Here is a 24,749-nt window from a genome sequence, read left to right as displayed (position 1 = left end):
ATCGCGAGAGAACGCGCCGCTTGGGTATGTTTTTTTTGGATTTTATTTTTATTTTTAATCTTGCTTGTGACAGGTTAGTTGTGATTGCCTGATCGGGACGCGAGGGTCGCGCATGGGTTGGCTTAGGGCAGGCCTTGGTAGCACTTGCTGCGCGACGGCAGCTACCAAGGTCGTTCTTGCACTTTTGAGCTGCCACACGCAGATGTCGAAACAGAAACCACAACGACGGCGATGATGACGACGAAGACGACGACGACGACCACCAGAAACAAAATGCCAACAAGACTGACAAAAGGATTTCTTTCGATGCGCGGCTCTTTGTCGTCTGCGTATTGAACTAGCATCGTTCTCACTCTGCCTGTCCAACTAGTCTATGCTGACGCTGATCCCTGCCCCAAAAAAACGGTTCAGATGGGCGGAGAACAACGATCTATTAAACATCAGAACAATCATGTTACTTCCCGATTTCCCCCCTAAAAAAAAGCGCCGAAAACACCGATGCTTCGAACTAGTTTCGGGGCTGATGCCTGTCACAAGATTATTGTTCATGCGCCTTGCGTATTGCGCTTCAGCCCTATCTCATGCACGCTACATTCTGGGCTTCACGATTTGAACACGGCGCCCATCGCTTGCTTTAAGATTTGCATGCCTTGTTCGATTTCTTGCTCCGTGATGATGAGTGGCGGGACAAAACGCAACGTGTTTGTACCGCATGTAATTATCATCAGCCCTCGCTCCCTGGCCGCGTTGACGATGGGCGTTGGATCTTCGCTAAGCTGTAAGCCAAGGATGAGTCCTCGTCCGCGTATCTCCTTGATTTGGCTGGGATACATCTGCTGCAAAGCTTCGAAGTGTTTTCTGAAGATCTGCTCCTTCACAAGAACCTCCTTATGAAGAGCCGGATCGGAAAGTCGCGTCAAGCAGTAGTGACCAATCCTACACGCGAGTGGGTTTCCGCCAAAGGTCGTGCCGTGGTCGCCCGTCACAATCTTACTCGACACGTGATCGTTGACGATAGTTGCACCAATGGGTATGCCATTACCAAGCGCTTTCGCAGTGGTGAGGATGTCTGGATGGGCCTCCTTTGGTAACGTAGAATGCGCCCAGAGATGTCCTGTTCGGCCCATACCGCACTGAATCTCGTCGTAGATCAAGACAGCGCCAACCTCACGGCAGCGCTTCGCAAGACCGATCAAGAACTCCTCAGACGCAACATTAACACCACCTTCACCCTGAATAGGTTCGATGATCACACCACATGTCTTCTCGTTCACCAGGGTGGAAATAGCCTCGACATCGTTGTAGTGTCCGTACTTAAAGCCCGGCACCATTGGCCCGAACGGCTTCTGGTACTTCGGGTTCGGCGTCGCGGACAAAGAACCCATTGTCCTGCCATGGAACGAGTTGTGGAAGGATACAATTTCCGTCTTTTCCCCGGACTCGTCAATGGTCTTTCCAACTTTCCTCGCGAACTTGATGGCAGCCTCGTTAGCCTCGGACCCGGAGTTTGCGATAAACACCCTTGAAGCAGAGTGCATCCCCCCCGATTCCAGCGTCTTTTCGATCAATAGCTTCGACAATGAGCCGGTCCATGGGTTGTGGTACAGGTTTGAAGTATGGATGATCGTATTCGCCTGTTGGTATAGCTGCTTTGATATTTCGGGTTCTGCGTGTCCGAGCGAAGTAACGGCAATTCCCGCCGTGAAGTCGAGGTAGCGCCTATTTTCAATATCCCACATATAGCAGCCTTCTCCTTTGTGGAACATTGGTGGAGGGCGGACGTAGGTGGGCACCATGTAGCCAAGCTGCTCGTTGACGAGACGAGCGGTTTGCGAATCTGCGGCCGGGTCTGCATTGGGTAGGATGGCTTCTCTCTGTAGCATAAAGTCAGTCATGCGCAAGTGATGGCCATGGAACATGGATCCTGTACTTCAATTGCACTTTTGACACTTTCGGGCAAATTCGAGGCGGCCGAAGCGGTAGACACATATCGTCGAGATGGAGCCAGCCTGCCTGCCCTGAGGCGGAAAACGGAATGTCGAGCTGCCATTGCACACCGTGGCTGACTCTGGAGGAATTGAACAGAGACTGAAATTGGGTAAATGGTTACTTGCAAGGGGGTATCATTCTTATATGGAGCAGGTGATGTGTTCTGGGCGCGGCATGACTCTTAAGAAGCTACTCTTCGAGAACTTTTTTTCAACATGCAGGGTTCTCGCCTCGCTTCCGTCATTGCGTCGAGTCGAAGCCTCCGCTACCGGACTGAACATGGCTCGGCGACATCGCGGGATTCAATCTGACGAACAGACTAGTCTATCGTCTGGATACAAAACTTGCCCTTCAGAAAAATAAAGTATGGAGTTTGTATCCGCAACGGGGAATCTGCGCGAGTAACGCAAAGTGCAGAGTGTTACCGGTGGACAAGACCTTTTCCCCGTTCCATTGGCGTCAACGTCCACAGCGTCTCAGTTGCCGAATCGTAACCCATCCTTCAGCAGACAGACGCGGCACATTCATCTACAATAAAAGCCTGAAACTGCGCCTCCATCTACAACGCAATGATGCCGCCATCGTGATTCCATCATGGGAAAGCAAACTAGTCTCCCCACTCTCTCAAGAACTGATGAGCAGCTACTTGAAATCCGCGCAGAAACTCGTACAAATCCATATGCCAAGTTGGCATGGCTCACAACTACCATCATTGTGCTTAGTTGTATCTGTAAGAAGCTCTTATCATCTCTCTTTATTCATGTTGGGCAACTGGCGAGCCTGGGATTGTTGGTTAAGGGGCTGTCTAGCCATCAAACCGTACAAACCATTACCGTTTTTGACCTAAGCAAACTGGTATGGACCGTGGGTAATGAGGCGTTGAATATTTCTGTGCCCGGTAGTCTACCTTCTCATGTATGGATCTTGACGTATCGTGCATCGGTCATGCTTACGCGTTCAGGTGCACCTCGACTTGTTCAAGGCTCGAGTTATCAATGACCCTTACTTCGGGCTGAATGACTTCAACCTGCGATGGATAGCTTTGAACAATTGGACGTACTCTGCAGAATTACCGCTAGATCAAAAGGGTTCGAGATCTACATGGCTTCTGTTCAACGGTCTTGATACATTTACCAGCATTGAGCTCTGTGGCCACCACGTGGCCAGCACAAACAATCAGTTTCGTCAATACTATTTCGACGTCAGAAACATACTGGCGAGCTGTGAAGGTGTTTATTTGCTTACCCTCAACTTCGGAAGTGTTCCGGCTATTGCAGACGAAATAGCTGCGCAACCTGGTCAAGAGACATGGCCATTCGGTGTCGAAGGATTATTCGAATTCCCCAATCGCCAGTTTGTCAGAAAAGAACAGAGCGATTTTGGATGGGATTGGGGCCCAGCCTTCGTACCAGTTGGTCCCTGGTTGCCGGCTTATGTTATACAGCTGGGCCCATCCGATTTGTACATCCGAAACACGATGGTAGACATATATCGGAGAGGCCAATTACCTCTGATTCCACCAGATCAAACTCAGCCCTGGATAATGAACGTGAGTCTGGACGTCATCGGGAGTATTCCGCCTAATATCGATCTTGAATATCGCTTGACGGATGCTTCAAATATCACAATAATGAGCGGGTCTCTCCGCAATGTCACCCTGTCCACTGAATCAATTACAGGAACCACTCTAGTCCCAGCTGATGCTGTTGAACTTTGGTGGCCAAATGGGTTGGGACCACAAACGCTCTACAGTGTGGAGTTAGTCATCACTCTAGGCAAAGGCGTGAATAGGCTCATTATTGCCTCCACAACAAAGCGCGTAGGATTCAGGACGATCGTACTCAATCAAGAGCCAATACGACAAGATCAGATAGATCGTGGTGTTGCTCCGGGAAACAATTGGCATTTCGAAATCAACGGGCATGAGTTCTATGCAAAGGGATCAAATTTCATTCCACCCGATGCTTTCTGGCCGCGAGTCACGCGTGCAAGAATACAGCAGCTGTTCGATGCTGTCATTACAGGAAATCAGAATATGCTCAGAGTATGGTCCAGCGGTGTATATTCTCCAGATTTCATGTTCGAAATCGCTGATGGTAGGCGTTGGCAAAAGTTTCTATTCGAAGCGATTGCTTATTTTTTGTACAGAACTTGGGATCCTCCTGTGGTCTGAATTCGAGTTTGGCGATGCCCTTTACCCTGTGGATGAAGATTTTCTCAACAATGTTCGTGAAGAAGCAAATTTTCAGGTTCGGCGGGTCAATCATCATCGTAAGAGAGAATGTTATCGGAAATATCTCCAAACTAACACTTTCCTAGCCTCACTTGCGCTCTGGGCAGGTGGCAACGAACTCGAGAACCTCGAGTTGCCAATGGTTAAACGGATCGCACCCGATCAATTCGAAAGATATTTGGCGGAATATGAAGAGCTCTTCCTCGGTGTCCTAGCCCCTTGCGTTTTCGAAAATTCAAGGAGTATCTCATATACACCCAGTAGCTCGGGTAATGGTTGGCAATCGTTGAACTTCTCGACACCACAACCCATTGTACAACGATACGACAATAAAACAGCGGGATGTATCTATGGAAACACTGATTATTATCAGTACGACTCTGCTCTAGCTTTCGACTTCTCGACTTATCCGATTGGTCGATTTTCGAACGAATTCGGTTACCATTCAATGCCATCGATACAAAGCTGGCGTCAAGCTGTCGCACCAGAGGATCTTCACTTCAACTCATCAGTAATCCAGCTCAGAAATCACCACTATCCACCAGGAGGTCTAAACGAATCCAATTTCGCCAATTCTACGAAGGGAATGGCGGAAATGACGATTGCGGTGCAGCGATGGTATCCTTCACCCAACAAAACGGATCATGCAGCAAATTTTTCGTCATGGTGTCACGCCACGCAGATTTTCCAAGCAGACTTCTACAAGAGTCAAATCATGTTTTATCGCCGAGGAAGCGGGATGCCAGAGCGACAGCTGGGTTCGCTGTATTGGCAGCTGGAAGACATTTGGCAAGCTCCAACCTGGGCTGGTATCGAATACGACGGACGCTGGAAGGTCCTTCACTACATCACGAAAGACATATATCAGAATATTATCATTACACCTTTTAACGATGCCACCACCGGTAACTTCGAGATATATGTAACATCGGATCTCTGGAGCCCAGCAAACGGCACAGCAAGTTTCGCATGGTACGATTGGTCCGGAAACGTCCTCGACATTCCTATTCCTAGTTTTGTCAACTTCAGTGTTGGCGCCATCAATACAACTCGTGTTTTTCAAGGAAACATGTTTGATATGCTTGGATCATACGACCCTAAAGATGTTGTCCTCCGCATGGAAATATTTGCGGATGGCTGGTTGCCAAATAACAAGAATGCCCAAACTTTCAATCATGTCAACTGGTTCCATGCCTCGCCTCTCTCTCAAGCTCGACTAGTCGATCCAGGCTTGCAGATCAGGCACCAGGATGGTTTCTTTTCAGTTCGAGCTAGTAGAGGCGTTGCGGCTTGGGTCTGGTTAGATTATCCTGAAGGCTCAGTGGTCGAGTTTGACAGCAACGGTTTCTGGCTGCATGCTGGTGAAGAGCGTACGGTTGGCTATAAGCTCATCAATGGACATACTGGGGATTCCTGGGCCGAAAGTGTCACCGCGCAAAGTTTGTTCGACTTGACGCTGCCTTAGGGATTGCGTGGGTCACGTACGGAGAATCCAGCTGCTGCATGCTGAAGCACGCCATACACAGGTCGAGACACCAATTCTTTATTTCAACCCATCAATAGCAGTACTTGTTTATTCGGCATGGGGTTGTTTTGGAAGTAGCTTTATCGGTGTGTGTGGGGTAGATCGCTCATCTCGAAGTTCACACTTCCAATGAATTTCCATTTCAACAAAAATTTTGAAGTTTTTTCCTGTTTCTTTCCCTTTTTTTTTTTTTTTTTTTTTTGATCGTTCAGTTGAGAAAAAGGATATGAGGCGCAATGAAATGCAATTCCCAGATCCAGAAGTCTCTAAGCTCCTCGGCTTTATTACGGTGACGCAAGCAGGACGGGGGTATAAAGAAGGTTCTACCTGTATCGTCATGATCTGAGCTGCAATATCCCCTGGCTCAATAATTGGACGCCGAGTCACTACTGTGTCACAATTCATATCCTTCTTCTGGCAAAGCGAAGCAGGCAGGTTGTGGTGTGGCTTGTTTATGGACGACAGTCGATTTTTACGTGTTTTGTAAATGTCTCTGCGGTGGAATCTCCGCTGAACCAGATAATTTCTCGCAGAAGACGGGGTAGCTCGAAGCTCAAGACAAAGGTATCAGTGAGAAACAGCAATGGGATAGCAATGTTCATCATGGTGTGGGAACTGTTAATTTCTACTTACAACGCGAAAAACTCTCGTCCAATGGCCACATCTACCACGCTCAGGACGTAAAGAAGCAAGGCGGAATGCTGAATTCAGATGCAAAACAGGGCAGGAGCTGGTCAATGAGATGACAGCGCAGTGGGCACGGTTGGGGTGGGAAGCAATTCTAGTTCGAACGGGCATGATATCCTACGGACGTCAACCGCTGTGCTCCGTTTTTCACATCTTGCACCCAGAATTTCAATTGGCTGTGACGTGTCCGAACTTATTACGTAGTACAGACAAGGCACGGCCACCCCTGCAAGAATAGATGTACCATCTCCGATAATGTGTACAACTATATCTAACTGCCAATATTCTACGCCTTTTCGGGTGGACACAGGCAGTGTGTTGCACGGGGCAATCGACCGGCCCGTGAGAGAAGGGCTAGGCCTGAGGATGAAGAATGATAGACAAAAAACCGCATAAATTCAGCGTGCTTCCGCTACTCTCTTTTATCGAACCATCTCTGACTTCTGAGTATGCAACTCGGCCGATATCGGCTTTCTACAGTGTTCTCAAAAATCTCAACATATTACGGAGCTAAAGAACAGTGATGTGCTCTAAGAGCAAGGGCTACTACGTACTTTAAGGTATCCAATGTTTCACAACGATCTTCTGTTTTGTGCTTTGTCATTGTAGCAAGCCGGCCTCATCTTGGCGGTTGCAAAATGGTACTCGAAAGACATTGAGTGACTGAAGCGAAGTACGACTGCATTACCGAGCGCGAGAAAAAATTGGAAAGCCCAGAGGAGCTTCACCGTAAATTAGAAGACATATGTTTGATAAGCAAATTTAACGTGGCTCCAATCGTTCCCTGTTTATTTCGATAGCTTGTGCAATGTGGTGTAATTATTGTCGCACCGGTACATAGCTTCCGCTGCAAAAGCACTTCTAGCTTTTTGCATGATGTGTAAGTCTCATGCAAGAGTGAGCTTGAATTGTTGAGGTTGGGCTTTTGTGTCGAGTTCACACGCGAAGTTTTAAAACTTTCTTCAGTTGTTGATAATGATCGCGAAACCGCGTGAGCGGAAGATGCATCTGGCCTCATTCCCCGAAGTGCACCACCTTTCAACATTCGTATTGATTGACCTACAGTGGAGCCTGCAAAATGGATAATTTACAACTGAAAGAGATAACGCGATCTGGTCTGTGTTTATGGAGCATTGCGCAACATGATGAGCTTGAGAACAACATCGGCCACGGTCGGCCTTTTTTGTTGGAACATGAGCCATTGGACCCAGCCATTGCCCTCAGAGCTGAAAAGAAGGGTGTCGAGGACTGCCGTGTAATCTTCGAAGCCTTATCTTGGCCAGACCGGTCAGCATTGACAAAACAATCAGGAGAATTAGACCAGCATATACAAGAAAATGAAATTGGCTGTTGGTGGACTGAAGAATGCAACAACTACTGCGCAATTGATGCCAGATCCACGCTTAGTTTTCGTCCTATTTTAGAGCTTGTACGTTACGAGAATTTTTGTCTTTCATCAATGAGCACTTACCTTTCCTCTTGGTAGGGAAAGAAAAAATTCATATACCGCTGGGAGTGCGTGAGTAGCCGTCATTATGCGACCTTGAGCGAGAAACTGACTGCGCAGCCACTTAGTGTTCCTGTGGTGAGCCATGGAATGCAATAACCGCAGCCTTCTGCCGATGTGGCCACGCTCGGTGCCAGAGATGCGTCATAGCTAAGATAGCTATATGAAAACTAGAGGTGCCCCCTGATTTTGGCCATCAACCTTCATGGCGGCTCTTCAGAGAGACCAACTATGTCGGCTAAAAAGCTCTGGAATTTTTGGTTTCTATTTGAGCAATACAATGAACGACAACAGGATCCCATTGATGGTCTTGGAGGGCAGGCAGAGGCAAGAATCCCAGATGGTAGTTCACCCAAAAGGCGGCATAACACAAAATGATAATGTTCTGAACTATGATTAGGTAATAGTAAAATTTAGATGGATTTGATTTCAGCAATGTTTTTGAGCGTTCTCCTGGTTTCATCAATCCTTGAACTTTGGCTCACTTAAAGGCAATTCCGTAGCTGGTCACTTAAGCGACTCCATGGACAACTCGAGGAAACCACTTGTGCTTTGGAGAAATTCACTGGCAGGCAAAGTACATTTGGATATTCCACGAACGACGAGTACACTACCTCGACCTGGAGCCCTATTACCAGCTTTTTTGAATAGAATACCCAGGGCTTTGACAAATTCGAGACTTAGATTGACCTCACAAGTAATCATTGTTGTAGGGAGTAGATTGATTTGAAGCCCGAAATGCCTATCGTAAAGTCTGTTGGATTTCCCAAACGTTTTAGGTACAATCATTACTCGTACAGTAGCATAAAAATATCAGTGAACAGGGTCTGGAGAAAGACAAAAAGCGACCAGCTTTTAGCATTCAGAAGTAGCCAGAGCGCACCAGAAGAATTACCAAAGTCATATTGCTCATAAGTATTGCTCAATATTTGAGATCATCGAGGGCACTAACGAGACTCACCAAAAGACCGTAGCTGCAAGCGCATTACCAACATTTTTGTTGTATGCAACGATGCAATACCTTCAATATTTTCAAGAGTACTGATTTTGCTCAACGCACATATCCCTCCTCATTCGGATGCACGATTATAGCTTGCGGGGCTTCCAATGCCGTAATCAGTGCTACTTTTCTAGTCTTTGATCTGGGGTCCAAAGACTGACATAAGACGCAGCATTCGTTTGTACATAACACGGGATGAAACCTAGTCTAAAATTTGACCTTGCATTAACAGAGCATCGCTAATTGTAAGAAAGGTTTACAATGACCATGTTGTGACTCGGGAGCTGCATAATTTGGAAGTTTATCAGATTAGTAACATATCGACGTCACGGGAAACATCAATTTGCTGGGCGCAATCATTGAATTGTAAGATCAAACATTCCGGCAATTCGATCAGAAATAAATTCCAGAATCTCGACTCCCCCGCCTAGCTGATGTTAATCATGAAATCCTCTATAAACCTACGTTTGAGAGCTTACCCTGCAATGATTCCGAGCAACTTCAAGCCGTTCTCCAAGACAACTTCGGTCGCTTTGAAAAGTTCTTTCTGCATTTTGTTTTGAGCAACAACTTTCGTGCGATCTTCAATGCATCCACTTAAACGAGTTGTGACACTCATCAAAAAAGCCATAATGGCCGACGGCTCAGGGGTCTTCGCCTTGAATGCAGTGTCCACAACTTCGGGATAATGTGAGAGTAGTCTTAGTAAAGCTGCTCTTTCTTCATCTTTCGTTCTCTCTGCTTCTTCAAGTGTACGCACTGAACTATTGTTGACCATCGTAGACTGCTGAGCTTCCTCCTTAGATGCTTCTGATGCGTCAATGGGTCCGGCTGACACCTCATGATCCAAATATTTGATAGAAGAAAGACTTGAGAACCATGACAAAAGCTCAAGAGCGTTTGACGATTCAAAAGAAGCGAGCTTCTCCACATCAAATGTCAGCTCCGTTGCAGACTTAACAGACGACACATGCGCGAACATTGCAGATGTACACAAGTTAGCAGCGCTTACAGATCGTAGCTGAGACAGTTTCTGCGGGTCTTCGGAAATAGCTTTCTGAATTGTCTCTTCACACTGATCTAGGACGCTGGCAAGGGTCTGCTCGTGGTCACCCGACTTGGGGATATGAGACTTGTCGCTGAAGGAAACGTGATGCAGCTTGTCAGCAAGGTCGTCAAGTCCCATCAGATGTAGAATCTGGAAGACTTTGGCGAAATGAGCTTTGTTATCCGCGGCCACGACGTAGACCATCTTGTCGAAAGAATACCGTCGGTAACGCTCAAGGACAGCTGCAAGATCTCTTAGGAGGTAGGTACTGCTCCCTTCCCTCGTGCGTATTATTGCAATACCGCTTGCCCCATGTTCCTTTAAATCGATGGTAAGAGCGCCGCCTTTCTCAACCGTTAGATTTTTGTCTTTCATGATCTGGATGACCTCGGCCATGGTTTCCTTCGAAACTTGAGACTCTCCTGAGTACTCATCGAAACTGACGTGCATTCTCGCGTAGAGTTGACTGTAGTCCTGAATGCTGACCTCGCGGAATCTTTTCGCAAACTCCAGGGCTTCTTCGTCGCCATCTTCCATTTTCTTAAAGAAGGCGTTACGTTCAGCGTACAGGCCTCGAGATTCTACTTCGCTTGCAGCGTCAACGCCATGCTCGTCACGCGCCCTCCTGCTCTCCAGCTCCTCGGGCCTAAACATCTCGTAGGTTTTTTGGTACACATCTCGTAGATGCGCAATCGGATCGGTTTCGAGCAGACTTTGAGAACCAAACCTAGCGAATCCTGCTCCCAAAAGTCCTATGGGCTTTCCCCAGTCGCCCAGGTAGTTGATAGTCGTCACGTCCCAGCCGAAAGCACGGTACAGATTGGAAATCTGTGCACCTAGCAGGGTAGATCGTAAATGTTTCCCTTGAAACTCGCTAGCTATGTTAGGCGAAGAAAATTCAATGACTACCTTCTTTTGTTTGGCATCGAGTGGTGACTGTCCTGTTGGAGAAGTCGTGCCATCGACACCGTAGTTGCATCCACGATCAATGATGTAAGGAAGAAGCCAGTTCTGCAAAGTGTCTGTGTTAAGAAACAGGCGTAATTGCATTCCTTCTGGGACAGGAAGTACAAACAACGGAGTTGTGGGAAACTATCCAAGTTAGTGAGAGGCTTCATAAATGAATCCCTTCGCTTGCTTAACAAGCAAGTTACCTTAGACATGAGGTCTAAAGCGTAGAGCTCGGCCTCGCAATCATGATCAATTTTCGGAACAATAATTATCAAATCTCCGTAGTTGATATTGCTAGCTTCTGCGATAGCTTTGGAAACATTGTTAGCATGGTCAGGAGCAAGGCGCTTGAGTGCACCGGCAAGGTACGCTCGAGCTATATCGAGGGGTTTGCGCAAAGGGATCGAGTCGGGGAACTCTGGAATAGGCGTCTCAACACCGAGATCAGATAGAAGAGCCTGGAGGCCGTCTATAGTGAGAGTTGTCATCATTGCAATTCTGCAGAATCCCCAAGCTACAGTGCAGTTGCTCCTCCAAATGTACTTGAGAAGAGTGAGTTATCTAATAATGAGGCTGAAAGTTCGGGTGGTGCCAGCAGACACTGCTCATCTGCTATGTGTTGAGCTCGGATTGGGCAATGCATGCAGGTAGGACAATCCCCCAATGAACATTTCATTCAGACAGTGATAAAACACAAAGTACATTTCACTATCTTGCACAGTAAGCTGGAAAAGAAAGACGATACGCGTCTATGCTCATTTCGAAGTTAAGCGCTGTTATGCTTGCAATCGCTGTAAATGCAATCAATCATGTTCTATTCTCCCGTGACACTATTCTCGTCGAGAAAACCACCATTCAGGTAGACGTGGATTGGTTCTCGACATCGATACTAGAATCAGCTGACGGGGCTCTCTTTCGCGTAAATGGTACTCTCGTGACTAGCGAGAATTTGAACTCTGGCCATTGGAAGTATGGCGATGCAGCGGAAGGAAGTGCAAAAACCGCACCAGGGATTGAAGACAATACGAGGCCAAATCTGAACGATGGCTTTCTCCAGGATTCGGAAAGCGAGACAAGCTTCACACATCCAAAAAGAACAATGGCAAGGATGAAGAAGACAAGGCAAAATGTCCTAAATGTTACCGGAATAGGAACTGCGGTCTTGGGCATGGCAAAGAATGCAGTTGAAAGAGCTCCCGGTGCAATAATCTGACATCGAGTTAGCACAACCTCCTCCTACAACTGCACAAAATGTTTTCAATTACCAAGAAGGTAACGGTCGCAACTCGCTGAGACCACTCCGAGCACTTTTGAGCACTGTTCACCAGCTCCATCTGTTCCTTGGATATTTTGACATGCTCTCTGTTGGACTGCAAGGTATCTATGAATAGCAACATTTTTTGTTGGTCTATGGCATCTCGAACCTACCAATATTCAGTAAATTGCATGAAGGACAGGTTTAGCGGATTGCTCACTTGCATGGACCGCTGCCAGCAGAAGCCAGCCAATTTGTTTAGCTCCTCTAGTATATCTTCAAGCTCTTCGAAAATTTTTTTCACTTGCTTGAGGAGTTTTGAATATGTAGCGGTGGCAGCGTCATCATCAAAATAGATTATATCTCCCGATGCTTCTTGGAATTTTTTCCAGACACGTATTGTGTTTTCGAGCTGCGTCTGGAGCTGATTTAATATCTGCCCAACCTCCGAAACCCGATTCTGATAAGACAAGATCAGCACGCAATGTGTTCCTGGTAACTTTTTCTCATCAAAAATATCAGGACTAGGCTCAAGAAGTTTCGGAATACTTTCTAGAAGCATGTCGTTGATCCATTGCCAGTTGCTTAGAGCCTTTTCAGTTACATCAAACATAGCTGTTAAAAAGTATTCTCTAGCGTCCGATACGTTGTGGCCGATCTCGTACTTGGTGATAAGCACGTCCATGTCTGGGGTCTCATCGTCGTCAATTTCAGAGCCTTCGTTCTCACTTTCCTCATCCTCATCATCATCGTCATCATCATCATCGTCATCGTCATCCTCTGACATCGCCGGCACGGAGTCGAATAGTCCCAAAGCAAACCATATCTTGTTATTTCCACCATAGAGAGCAACAGTGGCTCGTTTTCGACATATCATGTATTTTTTATCTGGAATTGAGTCCATGAAGAAAGAAAGGTCTTTCCATTCTCCAAATTTCGGCTTTTCTTTCAGACACCGCAATGCATAGTAGGGTAGACTAAATGTGAGCTCAAATCGAGAGCAGCCTTGGATCTAAGATCGCATCAATAAGCTGCGCAAGCAAAAAGCCAGCCGCGTTTTCATCTATACGTACAGGGATATCCACTTTGATCCTCGACCGGAATTTCCCGAAATCATTCATCGCATTAGTTAGTGGTTGTCGTTGATGCATAACTGCAGTTTCGGTAAGGGCAACAAAATGATAAGGATTAGGGTCTTCGATTTTGCTACGCGGTGGAGATCAACATCATTTTCTTTTTAGGTTTCCAAAAGGCACATACACAATCCGTCTCAGCGAGTCAGGCTTGTGGGGATGATTAAAGCGCTGGACTTGTCAGTGACGATTTGAAGAATTTTTGCGCTTGGAGCCCACCTTCTCCGACAGCAAATCCAAAAGCTGCGCAGGTGATAATTGATTCCCACCTCTCACGCGGATCGTTCCACCTTCGTTCCGATCATCTATTCGTGTCGCGCTAGGTCTCAGGCCCAAGGGATCGTTTTTGTAACCAGCGCGACAGACTCTTCTACAAAACTGCTTGATTGTCCAGTCTTTGGAATGTGGTCTACCATCCCAGGACTCCCACGGGGAGTGCGTCAGGAAATCACGAATCAGAGGCCTTTCGTCCGAATCGCTGAGGGTGCAAGATACATGCTGAGCCCGCGGGGACACCAAATGCTCTTCCCTTAGGTTAACGCTTTCATCTTTGGACTGTTTTGAACTCGATGGCTTCTTGGCTCTCTCCTCTCGCTTTCTTTGAACGTAAGGGATATCATCGTTAATCCTGTTCACGTCAAACACCTTGCCCCAAGTACTGCGATTTGTGGTTTTGTGATTGATCATTGAGGTTGCTTAGTTAAACAAGGAGCAACAGATCAAGGATTAAGCACTTCAGGTGTATATATCGTTTGGCAGTGTAAAAGGCTGCAGACTAAAGAGTGGGTGGTGCCCTCAAGCTTACGAGCTTCCAAATGACAGTTTTCATCGCAGCAACACGTATATCTGCTGCAGTACTCTCCTCAGGGCTGTGCAAGGAAAAGCGAATTAAGTTACGCTTTGGTTACTTGCTCTTACGATTTCTCGATATGATAAACAACACCAGATGACGGTCCTGAAATTAGCTGGTCGAATTAAATGCGGATACGTGTCCATCCCATTTCGTTTTCTCTGTTGCGTGCGCACTCTTGACTGGTACAAATAGATACGCTAGAGAAACAGGGCGTGCCAGGCTGTAATTCGATATTCTACACCGTGGGCAAATCGTTGTGAGGCTATCTAGATACTCTCGTGATTGGAGCGCCTCTTTCAAAGGGCGGGAAATCAAGATCCGCTTCTGTCCGCCGGTCGACATGCCGATACTGCGTCAATAGTCACACAGCGTGTTTTGTAATAGAGCAGTACGTGCATCTCATGTGCCCACAGTTCACACAGCTATTTCCTGATATGCCGTTCCATGGCTCCCCACACTGACACTGGATCATGCCCCTATCAGCAATTACCTGCGCTATATCACGAATGCCAACTCACACATTCCCACCTGTATATTGTTCGCTTTTTGCCCTGTATGAAGCAGTGGTAAGTTCATGTTGTCGCACAAATATGACGTCTACATACGTGCTCTACGATAGGCACAAGATTCCCAGGAGGCGGATCTGCGAGGCGTTCGGTGGAATACGTTCTGCTCAGCCACGCTCGTCTATATGTGTCTGGTTCGGATTGGCGTTCTCGAGTTGACGCGCGTATTTCTCTGCCTTGTAAGAGGCCGCCTTCAGTCCGCACATGAGCTTGGGCCGCAATTCTGGGCAAAAAATTTTGATTCGTGTGTCTTGCACTGAGAGTACAAAGGACAATTAACCCACAGGAACAATGAAAGTCGGCTATTTTCAACACATGATACCTCCTTCGACGCTGACTGTTAGACAGGCATGTACGTCGCTTATTCAGTAACAGCCGGGGCATTTTGCATTCAAATGGACGCAATCGCTTCTGGCCGGAAGAGGAAATTTCGATTAAGTCGGCAGAGTATGTTGAAAGAAAATTGCACTTCTCATTCTCAGAGACAGCACTTGAAACTGTGCCCCCATCCTGATCAAAAAAAGGAAGGGTGCAAACTTCAAAGTAGCGAAATGCTGCACTTTGCAGAGGCGGTGTAGAACACTTCCGGAATATCCAGTGATAGAACTATCTTATGCATAGGATGAGCTAGCAAAGCATTAGTTAGGAGATCATTGTGCTAAGCAACGAAATTCCCAGGCCAGAGCCAAGTTGCTGTTCGACATTTCCACGGCGAAGTCGGCCATGCTCTTTACATGCAGCTTGCCACGCCTTCACACGAGTTTTGAGTGCGAGATAAGCAACGATAGAAACTTGAAGGAGTAAAGAAAAAGGTCTTCGTTCGCACGAAGAAACGCAGTGATTTTAATACCTGAACCATGTGGTTTGCTGTTGGTGGGGAAACCAGGTCAAGAACTATTCTACAAGGAGTGCGACGTAGGATATTCTATGACTTGGTCAGTTCGAGATGATCCCGGCCCCAGGCGCTGCGTTCTCCTACGCGCGCTATGGGCTGTAGCTTTTGCATTCCCGCTCATGTGCTTCGTGTCATTCGACAATTCATCAAGTAGGCTCGGCTGGAATGCGTATCGTGCATATGCAAGAGCAGCCTTCGCCGTGAGTCGTCGTGCATTGATCTTGGCAATGGGAAAAGATGCCTCCCTTTGGCGTACTGCAGCTCCGCCTCACTCGGTGAGAATAGCACGCGGTGAGATGGATGCACAGAGATCGATAAGAGTGAGCTCAGTACTATTGTTTGACACTTAGGTGGGTGCAATATGTACTTGCCCTACGGCCCAGTTGCTGCCGCCTTCTTCTTCTTTGTCTTCTTCTTCTTGCCACTGCTGCTGCTCAGATTTGCCTTCAGCAAGGCTGCTTCAACCTCTGAGTCCTCCTTGCTTGCAACCTCAATCTTTGTAGATTCATCGTCTCTCGCACTGCCATGTTCGTCGCTTCCAACAGCTTCTGAATCTTTTAGGGGCACGACCATCTCATCTGGCTGTGATTGGCCATTTTCTACCCCTTTTACGGCCAAGTCTTCATTACCAGCCTGTGACTCTGCCGATGTTGGATTCAGCTCAAGATTGGTCTCTGAGCTGTCGTTTGGGACACCCTAGACCAGTCAACATCAACTTGGCCCCGAGCTTGGGCAAAAGCAGCTTACTTGCTCTTCAACGTGACTCTCTTCTGACATGAATCTTTCAGCTTGCTCGCTGACTTGCTCGTCCCATCGATCTTGACCGTTCACTTCTGCTTAAGACGCATCAGTCCTGAGAAGGGAAAGCTCTAGTACACTTACTAAGATCATCCTCGGCGGTTTCAGTCTTTTTCGCACTATCTGCTGCTTGTGGCCCGGACTCTTGCCTTGTGAGGAGATTGACCACGGCCGCCTGCTCGCAGTACATCTCCGCAACGCTTTTAAAGAGCGCCTTGTCGAATAGCGGACATTTGCCAACGACATTCAAAAGGCGTTCCTGTGAGACAATCGTGTCGTTTTCGCGAAGAATCCCCTTCACCCACCGGTATAGATGTTCCGGGAACCAAATGTCGTCTTTTGGTAGCTTAGTCGCGACACTCGTAATGATCTCTTGCACGTCGTAAATCGAGATCCGTTTACTGAAGTGTTCCATCTTCTCTTTGGTGAGCACTTCGAGCGTACTTATTTCACACAATCTGGCCGCGAAATACGCCAGAATACTGCGCTTGAACTCGGCTTTTGCTCGAACATTTTCCGGAATGCCCCCTAAGCCGAGCGATTGGTATTGCTGTGTGTAGATAAAGTGAATCAGCGTATGTGCAACCTCTTCATCGACATCAGGTAGCTCAATCGGAGCATCTGCCTTCTTTTGGTTCATGTGCGCTTTGAGCGCTGGATATTGGTCGACATGAGCTTGGAGAATGGTATAGCTTGCATTGCTACTGCCAATCTTCACACTGATAGCGCGACTCGTGTACGGACTGGTTACCAGTTAGCACCCGATTCGAATTTCTGTCACGTACTTCAGTCTTACGAGGTAACAAGGTCACCTTCTGGAGAGTGTTCAGTCTCCCCACTGACGTGCACGCCATTCGTGAGCGCCATCGTCGTTAATGTGGACGGCATCTACGATATTGAAGGAACAAGAAATCTTCACATATTCGGTAGTATTATTTATTTAATCCTGTGCTTCCTGTCGAGACAAATCCGGCCATCACTTTGCCTTCTGTACAGATCATCATTGCAGGATATCCTGCAGTCTCCCTCATCCATTGACCAGTCATGTACCGTGGCTCGAGTGAAGACTTCAAAAGACAAGGCTGCCTCAGCCGTGACCCCGCTATGTGGTTTGAAGCCATTGGTACCATTTGCAGCGCTCCCCGCAATTTTCGCATGAATCAGGAAAGCCAGCTCATCGATGCATATGTGCGAAACAAATGGTTTCTACTTGCATTTGACCGGCAGATGTCCATGTGATGAGGCTCTGCGCAGACCAGAATTACGTAGTAGAGGCCATGTGTCATATAATCCAAAATTCATTCATGTTGAAAATCCGCAAAAGCAATGCGCTGATCTTAAGCGACTGCGATAGGACTCAAATGGACGCAGAGCTGTGACAACACCTAGCTACTCGTTTTGGATGACCCAGAACACCATCAATTTCAATGACGAAATGTTCCATTGCAGCGCATTTGTAGCTAATCATCAGCTTCTAAACATGTTGTGATTGCTCGAAACCCTGTTCGCCCTGAGTAGAGTTCTCCATTCGTGCATCTCCACATAGACTATACGCAGCCTCAAACCGGATATGTTGTAGCCACTCTTGGAGTCATTCGAGGCCCATTTACGAATATCCGTCAGTTGAAGCATACCAGAAGGCTTTGAGAAACACTTTTGCGTTTGATCGCAGGAGACATCTGGCAAGGAAAACAAACCCGAAAACACCCAGCTTTGGGCATTATCAAGCGGACGGATTGTCGTAGGACGAGGATCTTGAAATGAAACCTGAGTTCATGTACGTTGTCGATGATCTTGATGGGTCATCCAATCTGAGTGGAGTCAAATCTATTATAAGATCAGAGCACACGATGCTGCTGTCGAATCCACCTTGCTTTTCTCAGTCGTGCACAAGATCGACCAGTATGGGCTGTAAAGACGTGCGACGAAGGAGAGTGTGTTTGTCGAGAAGACCCAGCCGATTTGAGGCGCACGGTTACTCTGTATGTGCGGTAAGGATAAAGCGCGGGTTCTAAATGAATGAGCGGGACTATCTTGATTCAAACTATTGGTCCAAGTTATCTATCTTGATCACGGTTCCTAACTCATCTTCTCCAAGATCGACGACGCGTGATCCTCCGTACTGTCGGACCGAACCCAAGCGCCAGGTTGTCCGTGTGTCGTCTAATCGCCTCACTCAGCCGATCGTCATCGCCTAGGCCAGCTGCAAACCTGACACCTTACGAAATCTTGCATAGCTCACCACCAGGGACCCTCACTCTTGATTGAATCAACCAAAACCGTCAAAGTGGCTTCGATACTGGCTTCGATCACGCCGTACATTCCGGAGAGCTTGTACAAGATCCTACCTTTGCAAAAGAAGCCTCCGGACTCTCTGCTGACCAACATAGACGCGCGATTTCGCCCCGCATTCAAAGCGTTGGTTCAGCAGATTGCGGCTCTCCTGCCAGTACATAGCACCACTTCAAAATCAAACACTGTCCAGGAGCAATTCTTCGCGCATATTCGGGACGTTCTCGTAGCCGTCGAGAGTTTTGAACCTACACTTGTTGCTGCCTTCTTCCTAACTCTGATCCTTCTTGTACGGCTTTTCATGTCTTGGTACAGTCGCTTCCCCAGTTGGAGCGACCGTCTCAGTCCCTTCACACGTTCAAGTAACAAAAATGATGGCCAAGTCTCAGACTCGGATTTTTCGTACATAACGGCAGAGGACCTGGCGAAGGCAAATGCTGGCAACGGCTTCGTGCCAAGCCATGACCGCGACACCGACGTGCTAATATTGAAGCACAAGCGAGTCAGCTATCCTGTGCATTTCCCTGCGCACAGCATAGACAAGGGTCAACTCAAGATTGGAGATGTCAGAGCAGCAGCGGCGAAAAAACTCGAGCTCGATCCTTCGCAAGCAGATCGGATAAAAATATTTTACCGTGGGAAGAACCTGAAAGACGACTCTAAATCTGCAAAGGATGAAGGCTTGAAGAGCTCGATAGAATCAGAACTTATGCTTGTGATCGGCGATGCAGTTCCAGAGGAGAGCTCTGAGTCCGAGAGCGAGGACAACGCTGCGAATGGCACCGGAGAGAGCAAGAAGAAGAAGCGCAGTCGCAAGCGAAAGAGCAAGAAGAAGAAGGGTGGTGACAGCGGAACAGCTACGCCTAGTTCGGGCTACTCAAATGCCAACATAGACCCGGACGCAACGTATGCTCCTTCAAATGCACCACCTCCTCGTCCGACGTCGACGCCGAGACCTCAAGCACCGCCACAGACTCCGATTGAGAAACTAGATGCTATCGCATCACTGTTTCACACAAAATTTGTTCCAGAAGCTGTACAGTACATCAACAATCCACCAAAGGACAAGGCGAAGCGTGAGTTCGACCATAAACGCTTCAGCGAGACGATATTGGCACAGGTATTGCTCAAGCTGGATGCTGTAGAGACCGAGGGTGATCCAGCAGCTAGACAGAAGAGGAAGGATCTAGTCAAGGAAGTTCAAAGCATGTTAAATAAGCTGGATGATGTTGTCAAGACATGAGCATACAGGGACGTACCTCTCGATTTGAATGAGGTGAATGTATAGCATTACAGGAGGCAGGCATGGTCATTGAATTGACGATGAAAATTTGGGAGCATGGGAAATTGAGCCAATTGCGTCTAGCATAGAGCAACGTTATAGCGCGACAGCGGATCTGTTGTAATATGACTCCATCGCAGATTCTAAAGAAGATGAAAGCTTTCGTCTCCAACGTTAGGAACCCATCCTTTCAGATTTTGCGTTTTGAGCTCGTTTTTCATTCTTCTTCGTAGGGCAAGGAGTTCACTTCCCTTTATTTCACCGTATGAGCTTACCTTCAAGGCACTATCCAAAAGATCCTCGTCCAGAAGGTTTGCAAGTTCGGCAGCAATCTTCCACAAACTCTTGCGGCAAATTGCGCATGCTCCTCGGGGATCGCTATTCTTTCGTCCTTGTAGTACCCCGCCGATGAGCGCCTCCGTACTGTAGACAGTATATGCCGCACTGACATTACTGGGAATCGCCTTTCCGTCGGCAACGGCTGCCCTCCGTGACCATTGAAATTCAAGATCTGTGGTTTGAACCGCGAAAGGCTTGAACACGTAAGGGACATCTCCAGTAAATTTCACGTCTTTCAAACGCCCGGATGTTGTAAACGCACGAACAAAGGCCGACTCTATGAATTGCGACTTTGGGATGGTAAAGGACGAGAGATACGCGTTTCCAGGGGCGACGAAGAGTGAAGTCACGGAGTTAAGGAGTGACATGTACTGATACATTGTCAACTTATCCGTGCAGGACTTGCTAAGAGTATCTGGAGCATCTGAGCGAGAGGGCTTGCGCCGAACGATTCCCAATTCTCCAAACGACCCTCGACCCTTCAGCGCAACCGGATCGGACGAGGTGCCGTCCATATCTGACACAGGTGGGATAGCCCAAGGCGTAGCGTCCTCTTGGGCAGCCATGATGAGCTCCATGCTAGCATCACCACACGGTGCTTCAGAGCCATACATATGAATGGATACATCTTGACGGATCTCGAAGGGTTGGAGGGTACCTGACGTGGCATCGCAAGGAGATCGTCGTCTGACGTAGAGCGATGTTGAAGTAGGGTCATTAGCAAGTTGTAGGCACTGCTCAAGTAGAAATCGATTGAATGATCGAACGGCGATCACTTCAGCATGTGAATCATGCAAGACAGTTCCATGCGCGTCCGCCAACTTTGAGGCAGGCAGGCACTTCATCCCAGTTCTGGTATCGGCATAAGCTTACTCGGCCACGACTGCAAACGAGCATAAGAGAACAGAGCTATTCGCAAGGTTCCCATTACTCACCCTACTGCCACGCACTCCAGCTGTCGACCATGATTGTTACTTGATAGAACTATGCCAGCAAGCGGGACCCACTCTCGCGAGCCTTCCCCTCGAACGCGAGGTTTGCATTTCTGAGGCAGCTCGTCGTACTTGGAGAGTACACATGCAGCGATGTCATCGCCTCTGGGAAGGCCAGCTTCGAGGAGCTGAGAGCCTTCCATGCATGGATGGGCAGTCAAGCTTTCCAGCCCTTGTGCTTGTTTAGATATGGCAGAAAGTTCAAGACGCGTGAAATGATGTACGAAACGTCGAGCTGACACACGTGGCGTGGCTGTCTTAGATCACGGTCGCCAAGTTACAATTTTGAGCGACGCCAATTGATGTGAGAACAGCGAACTACAAACGCGTTCACACACAAACTTTAACTTTGCAAATCGTTTTGCAGGCAGATTCAAATCGACAATGTACAGACTGACGGTTTGACGATGAAAATTGCGTGAACAAGGTGGCAACTGACGTCAAAGGCCAGTCCACACTTCCAGGATTTCGCTGACTGTTTCACGCGCTTGCGGATAGCGGATCATCCACACATAAGCAAAAAGAACATCAAGATTTGCAGCAAGGATAGCATGTGCAAATCTGATCGTCTCTATCCGCCACCTTGAAACCCCCCCACGTTGTAGGATGTTCCTGTGCACAGCTCTTTGTGCTTTTGTGCTGCCCTCCAATAGCGGTTGTTCTTGATGGCTTTGCGCATCAGGATATGATTGAGTAAGAGAGAAAGGGAGCGGAAGAGAAGCAGCGTCACGCGCACGTCGCTGTTTCGGCTTCATAGGCCCAGAACGCGCGAGCTTTCGCCGTATGACTGAGCCGTAAAGAAGACGGACGGATATGTCAAGGGCGCGTAGCGATGGCAGCATTGTCGTACCAGTCATTTTGCGCTCCTAACCCATTCTTAATAATTCATCGGCTTTTACGGAGCACAGCGTCTGTAGCATACTGTCTCCGGTAGTACTTCCGCCGTCTTCCATTTTCTTTCTTTTCTTTTTATTATTAGTCCTTGTATCATTTTTTGCACTCGTTGAGACACGGCTATACGGAATAGCTTTCACCTAAATCATTCTTGACTTCTGCTCGCTTAATAGCCACATGTTCCACCTTTTCGCATTTTAAATCTCCCTTTTGCAAAACAAAAGGAAAAAAAAAAAAAAATTAAGAAATGGCACCGATCATATGGGGTCTTGACTTGTCTGAAATACAATGGAGCAAGTTCAAGAATAGCTACATGTGGAGCAACCAATATCACTTGCGGCGAACGAAGTTTGTCTTATACCAAGCAGCGATGATTCTCTGCGTGGTTTCGGAATCCCTCGGAACAGATGTACTTTCAGGTAAGTGCTGCTGGGCGCAACCTAGTGACAATACAACAGATCCTAACAAGCAGATCAGATTATGTTGACGAGCAGAAGCAAGTGGAGCACAATCAACCTGAACGAACCATCAAGAATGACAACATTGTTGGGTCGTTCTCATATAACATCTTTGTCGGCGTCTATGTTGCCACTATTTTTGGTTCTGGCTTCTTTTTCGACTTATTCTGGCCCGAAAGACATGAGTCGACGTCTGTGAAAATGGCATGGAGAGTGTGTTCTGTACTGGCCTGTTGTTTTACCCTGTCATCTGCCATCTTGCTCACGGTGATCTTGTCGACTAAACACGCGATACTGGTGGGTGATACGACAGGGCTTGAGCTGCAGCTGAGTCCTCCTCTGTCATACAAACACAATGGTGAGGCTATCGCCAGTGTCGTTTTACTGTGGTGTGGCTGGGTTGCTACTTGTGCAAGGTAAGGTTGTATGCCGTCTTTGTTTGAAACCGTACTGATCCGAAGACCTTAGTACCGGGGTAATGTTTTCCTCTATAGATTATATTGAGACTTTCGGCAGTGCTAAAGCAAGGCATTTTCGTGAAATTGAGGAGAGCCAAAAATGAACGTTTGGGACAAACGCTACTGGAGCATCAACCGACGGCTCGTTCCCAGGTGCTGAGAACAAGAAGGAGCTTGAGCAGTTGGGCTAAACCTAGATTCCATGCGATATGCATAACTTAGGTATCACTCCTATATAATGATACCTCTCTATGGTATGTGAGGACGGGTTTTTTGCTCCGTCATCCGGTGGAATGGTGTGCGTGGATATGAATAACGATATCCTGGCTTCCAAGATCATCATCGCTTTTAGAGCATTAGATTTGCATTCATAGATGTGCGACATCTCGTCTTGAATTGATACAATCGAGTACGCTTGAGATACGTAAGAGGATTTCCAAGTAATCTGTCACAGAAGTCGTACTCTCCCATGCATGGCCTGAGCGTTGAGCACAAAACCAAGACACCAAGGTCCAACATTGCAAACATCGATAATTTATCATAAATTGCAATGCAAGCTAGTCCCAGGCTGTTTGTATGAAGTTTATCAAAGCAGACAATAGTTCAAAACCTGCCTTGAAAATTGCCTTTGCATTATAACTGCTACTTCTAACCAATAGTCGAGTTAAATCTGAAAGCAACGTGCTGAAGATGACAACAGCTGTATTAGCGGGATCCACTGGACTGGTCGTCAGTCTTCTCCAAGGCATTGGCGAATATGTCGCTTCCCACGAGAGGCCATCGCAACTAACTACAGAAGGGTTCTAATATCCTCTTAACGCTGTTGGCTCATCCAGCATTCACCTCCGTGCAGCCTTTCACGCGTCGCAAGCTTTCTGTCGAGTCGCCCAAGCTCTCTCTTATCGAGTCCACGGAATCGGAGACATGGCCAACTCTATTCCCATCGGGCGCATCCATATTCTTCGCTGCTCTAGGCACAACGCGCGCACAAGCGGGAGGCGTTGAAAACCAGCGCAAGATTGACTTGGATCTCAATCTTGCCCTCGCCAAGGCGGCGAAAGAACGAGGCGTTCAGACTTATGTTCTTATCTCTTCGGGCGGCGCAAACGCGTCGTCACGGCTAGCATATCCAAAGATGAAGGGTGAACTGGAAGAGGCGGTCAAGGCGCTCGGCTTCAAGCATACCGTAATCCTTCGTCCTGGTCTTATTGTAGGCGACAGAGAGGACAGCAGACCGACAGAGTTCGCGCTGAGGAAAGTAGCCGGTTTTATGGGCCACTTCTTGGGCAACAAGGCGAAGGATTCTTGGGCGCAGGACGCCGACGTGATTGCAAAAGCTGCCGTCAATGCGAGTTTGCAATGTTTGGAAAACAAGAGAGAAGAAGGTGTCTGGATGCTGGGTCAAGCGGACATTGTGAAATTGGGCAGGACTGAATGGACAGAGCCTAACAAATGATTTTCACGCGCTCATTTCTGTCAAGTTCTGTTTATGACTGCTTGTAGCTCTTGAATGAATCGGGGCAATAATACGACATGCTCTTTTCGATATGTTGTAATGAAGACTGGTCTTTCAACACAAGTCTTGTGCGGTAAG

At 47.5% G+C, this 24,749-nt stretch overlaps 9 protein-coding genes across 12 annotated transcripts; 4 read left to right on the top strand and 5 right to left on the bottom strand.

The window, feature by feature from the left end:
- Positions 1-59: 59 nt before the first annotated feature.
- Positions 60-2,175, bottom strand: PV09_02873 (uncharacterized protein). Its single transcript, XM_016355988.1, has 2 exons — positions 1,931-2,175; positions 60-1,874 (listed from the first exon to the last, which is right to left on the bottom strand). Exons 1-2 carry the CDS (start codon positions 2,048-2,050, stop codon positions 603-605), a joined length of 1,392 nt encoding a protein of 463 aa, XP_016216294.1. The 5' UTR covers positions 2,051-2,175; the 3' UTR covers positions 60-602.
- Positions 2,176-2,341: 166 nt separating this feature from the next.
- On the top strand, positions 2,342-5,883 carry PV09_02872 (uncharacterized protein). Its single transcript, XM_016355987.1, has 4 exons — positions 2,342-2,904; positions 2,951-4,085; positions 4,138-4,260; positions 4,309-5,883. Exons 1-4 carry the CDS (start codon positions 2,584-2,586, stop codon positions 5,685-5,687), a joined length of 2,958 nt encoding a protein of 985 aa, XP_016216293.1. The 5' UTR covers positions 2,342-2,583; the 3' UTR covers positions 5,688-5,883.
- A 1,529-nt stretch (positions 5,884-7,412) lies between these two features.
- PV09_02871 lies at positions 7,413-8,358 on the top strand. 2 transcript variants are annotated; one of them, XM_016355985.1, is made up of 3 exons: positions 7,413-7,863; positions 7,921-7,953; positions 8,010-8,358. In XM_016355985.1, exons 1-3 carry the CDS (start codon positions 7,513-7,515, stop codon positions 8,106-8,108), a joined length of 483 nt encoding a protein of 160 aa, XP_016216291.1. In that variant the 5' UTR covers positions 7,413-7,512; the 3' UTR covers positions 8,109-8,358. The 2 variants fall into 2 exon arrangements, with proteins under 2 accessions (XP_016216291.1, XP_016216292.1); XM_016355986.1 differs by having other exon boundaries at positions 7,413-7,953.
- A 1,058-nt stretch (positions 8,359-9,416) lies between these two features.
- On the bottom strand, positions 9,417-11,428 carry PV09_02870 (arginine-tRNA ligase; the record flags this gene model as incomplete). The annotated part of the gene is made up of 2 exons (XM_016355984.1): positions 9,417-11,081; positions 11,144-11,428. 2 exons carry the CDS (start codon positions 11,426-11,428, stop codon positions 9,417-9,419), a joined length of 1,950 nt encoding a protein of 649 aa, XP_016216290.1.
- Positions 11,429-11,780: 352 nt separating this feature from the next.
- PV09_02869 lies at positions 11,781-15,335 on the bottom strand. Of its 3 annotated transcripts, XM_016355983.1 has the most exons (9): positions 15,032-15,335; positions 14,787-14,938; positions 14,700-14,732; positions 13,548-14,644; positions 13,456-13,499; positions 13,269-13,401; positions 12,416-13,207; positions 12,206-12,364; positions 11,781-12,149 (listed from the first exon to the last, which is right to left on the bottom strand). In XM_016355983.1, the coding sequence occupies exons 4-9, from the start codon at positions 14,013-14,015 to the stop codon at positions 11,796-11,798; spliced, it is 1,950 nt and encodes a 649-aa protein (XP_016216289.1). In that variant the 5' UTR covers positions 14,016-14,644; positions 14,700-14,732; positions 14,787-14,938; positions 15,032-15,335; the 3' UTR covers positions 11,781-11,795. The 3 variants fall into 3 exon arrangements, with proteins under 3 accessions (XP_016216289.1, XP_016216287.1, XP_016216288.1); XM_016355981.1 differs by having other exon boundaries at positions 14,787-15,335; XM_016355982.1 differs by having other exon boundaries at positions 13,548-14,732.
- Positions 15,336-15,985: 650 nt separating this feature from the next.
- Positions 15,986-17,356, bottom strand: PV09_02868 (uncharacterized protein). Its single transcript, XM_016355980.1, has 4 exons — positions 17,237-17,356; positions 16,525-17,183; positions 16,390-16,475; positions 15,986-16,338 (listed from the first exon to the last, which is right to left on the bottom strand). The coding sequence occupies exons 1-4, from the start codon at positions 17,326-17,328 to the stop codon at positions 16,015-16,017; spliced, it is 1,161 nt and encodes a 386-aa protein (XP_016216286.1). The 5' UTR covers positions 17,329-17,356; the 3' UTR covers positions 15,986-16,014.
- Positions 17,357-18,485: 1,129 nt separating this feature from the next.
- PV09_02867 (uncharacterized protein) lies at positions 18,486-20,209 on the top strand. The gene is made up of 2 exons (XM_016355979.1): positions 18,486-18,774; positions 18,831-20,209. Exon 2 carries the CDS (start codon positions 19,034-19,036, stop codon positions 19,973-19,975), a length of 942 nt encoding a protein of 313 aa, XP_016216285.1. The 5' UTR covers positions 18,486-18,774; positions 18,831-19,033; the 3' UTR covers positions 19,976-20,209.
- On the bottom strand, positions 20,129-21,488 carry PV09_02866 (uncharacterized protein; the record flags this gene model as incomplete). Its single annotated transcript, XM_016355978.1, has 2 exons — positions 20,129-21,205; positions 21,289-21,488. The coding sequence occupies 2 exons, from the start codon at positions 21,486-21,488 to the stop codon at positions 20,158-20,160; spliced, it is 1,248 nt and encodes a 415-aa protein (XP_016216284.1). The 3' UTR covers positions 20,129-20,157.
- Positions 21,489-22,486: 998 nt separating this feature from the next.
- Positions 22,487-24,611, top strand: PV09_02865 (uncharacterized protein; the record flags this gene model as incomplete). The annotated part of the gene is made up of 4 exons (XM_016355977.1): positions 22,487-22,658; positions 22,717-23,113; positions 23,815-23,884; positions 23,955-24,611. The coding sequence occupies 4 exons, from the start codon at positions 22,487-22,489 to the stop codon at positions 24,609-24,611; spliced, it is 1,296 nt and encodes a 431-aa protein (XP_016216283.1).
- Between the last annotated feature and the right edge of the window lie 138 nt (positions 24,612-24,749).

Source organism: Verruconis gallopava (genome assembly GCF_000836295.1).
Source record: "Verruconis gallopava strain CBS 43764 unplaced genomic scaffold supercont1.7, whole genome shotgun sequence".
Classification (NCBI taxonomy): Eukaryota; Fungi; Ascomycota; class Dothideomycetes; order Venturiales; family Sympoventuriaceae; genus Verruconis; species Verruconis gallopava.
The sequence above is the reverse complement of the archived record's forward strand: the minus strand, read 5'-3'. Positions and strand labels throughout refer to the sequence as shown.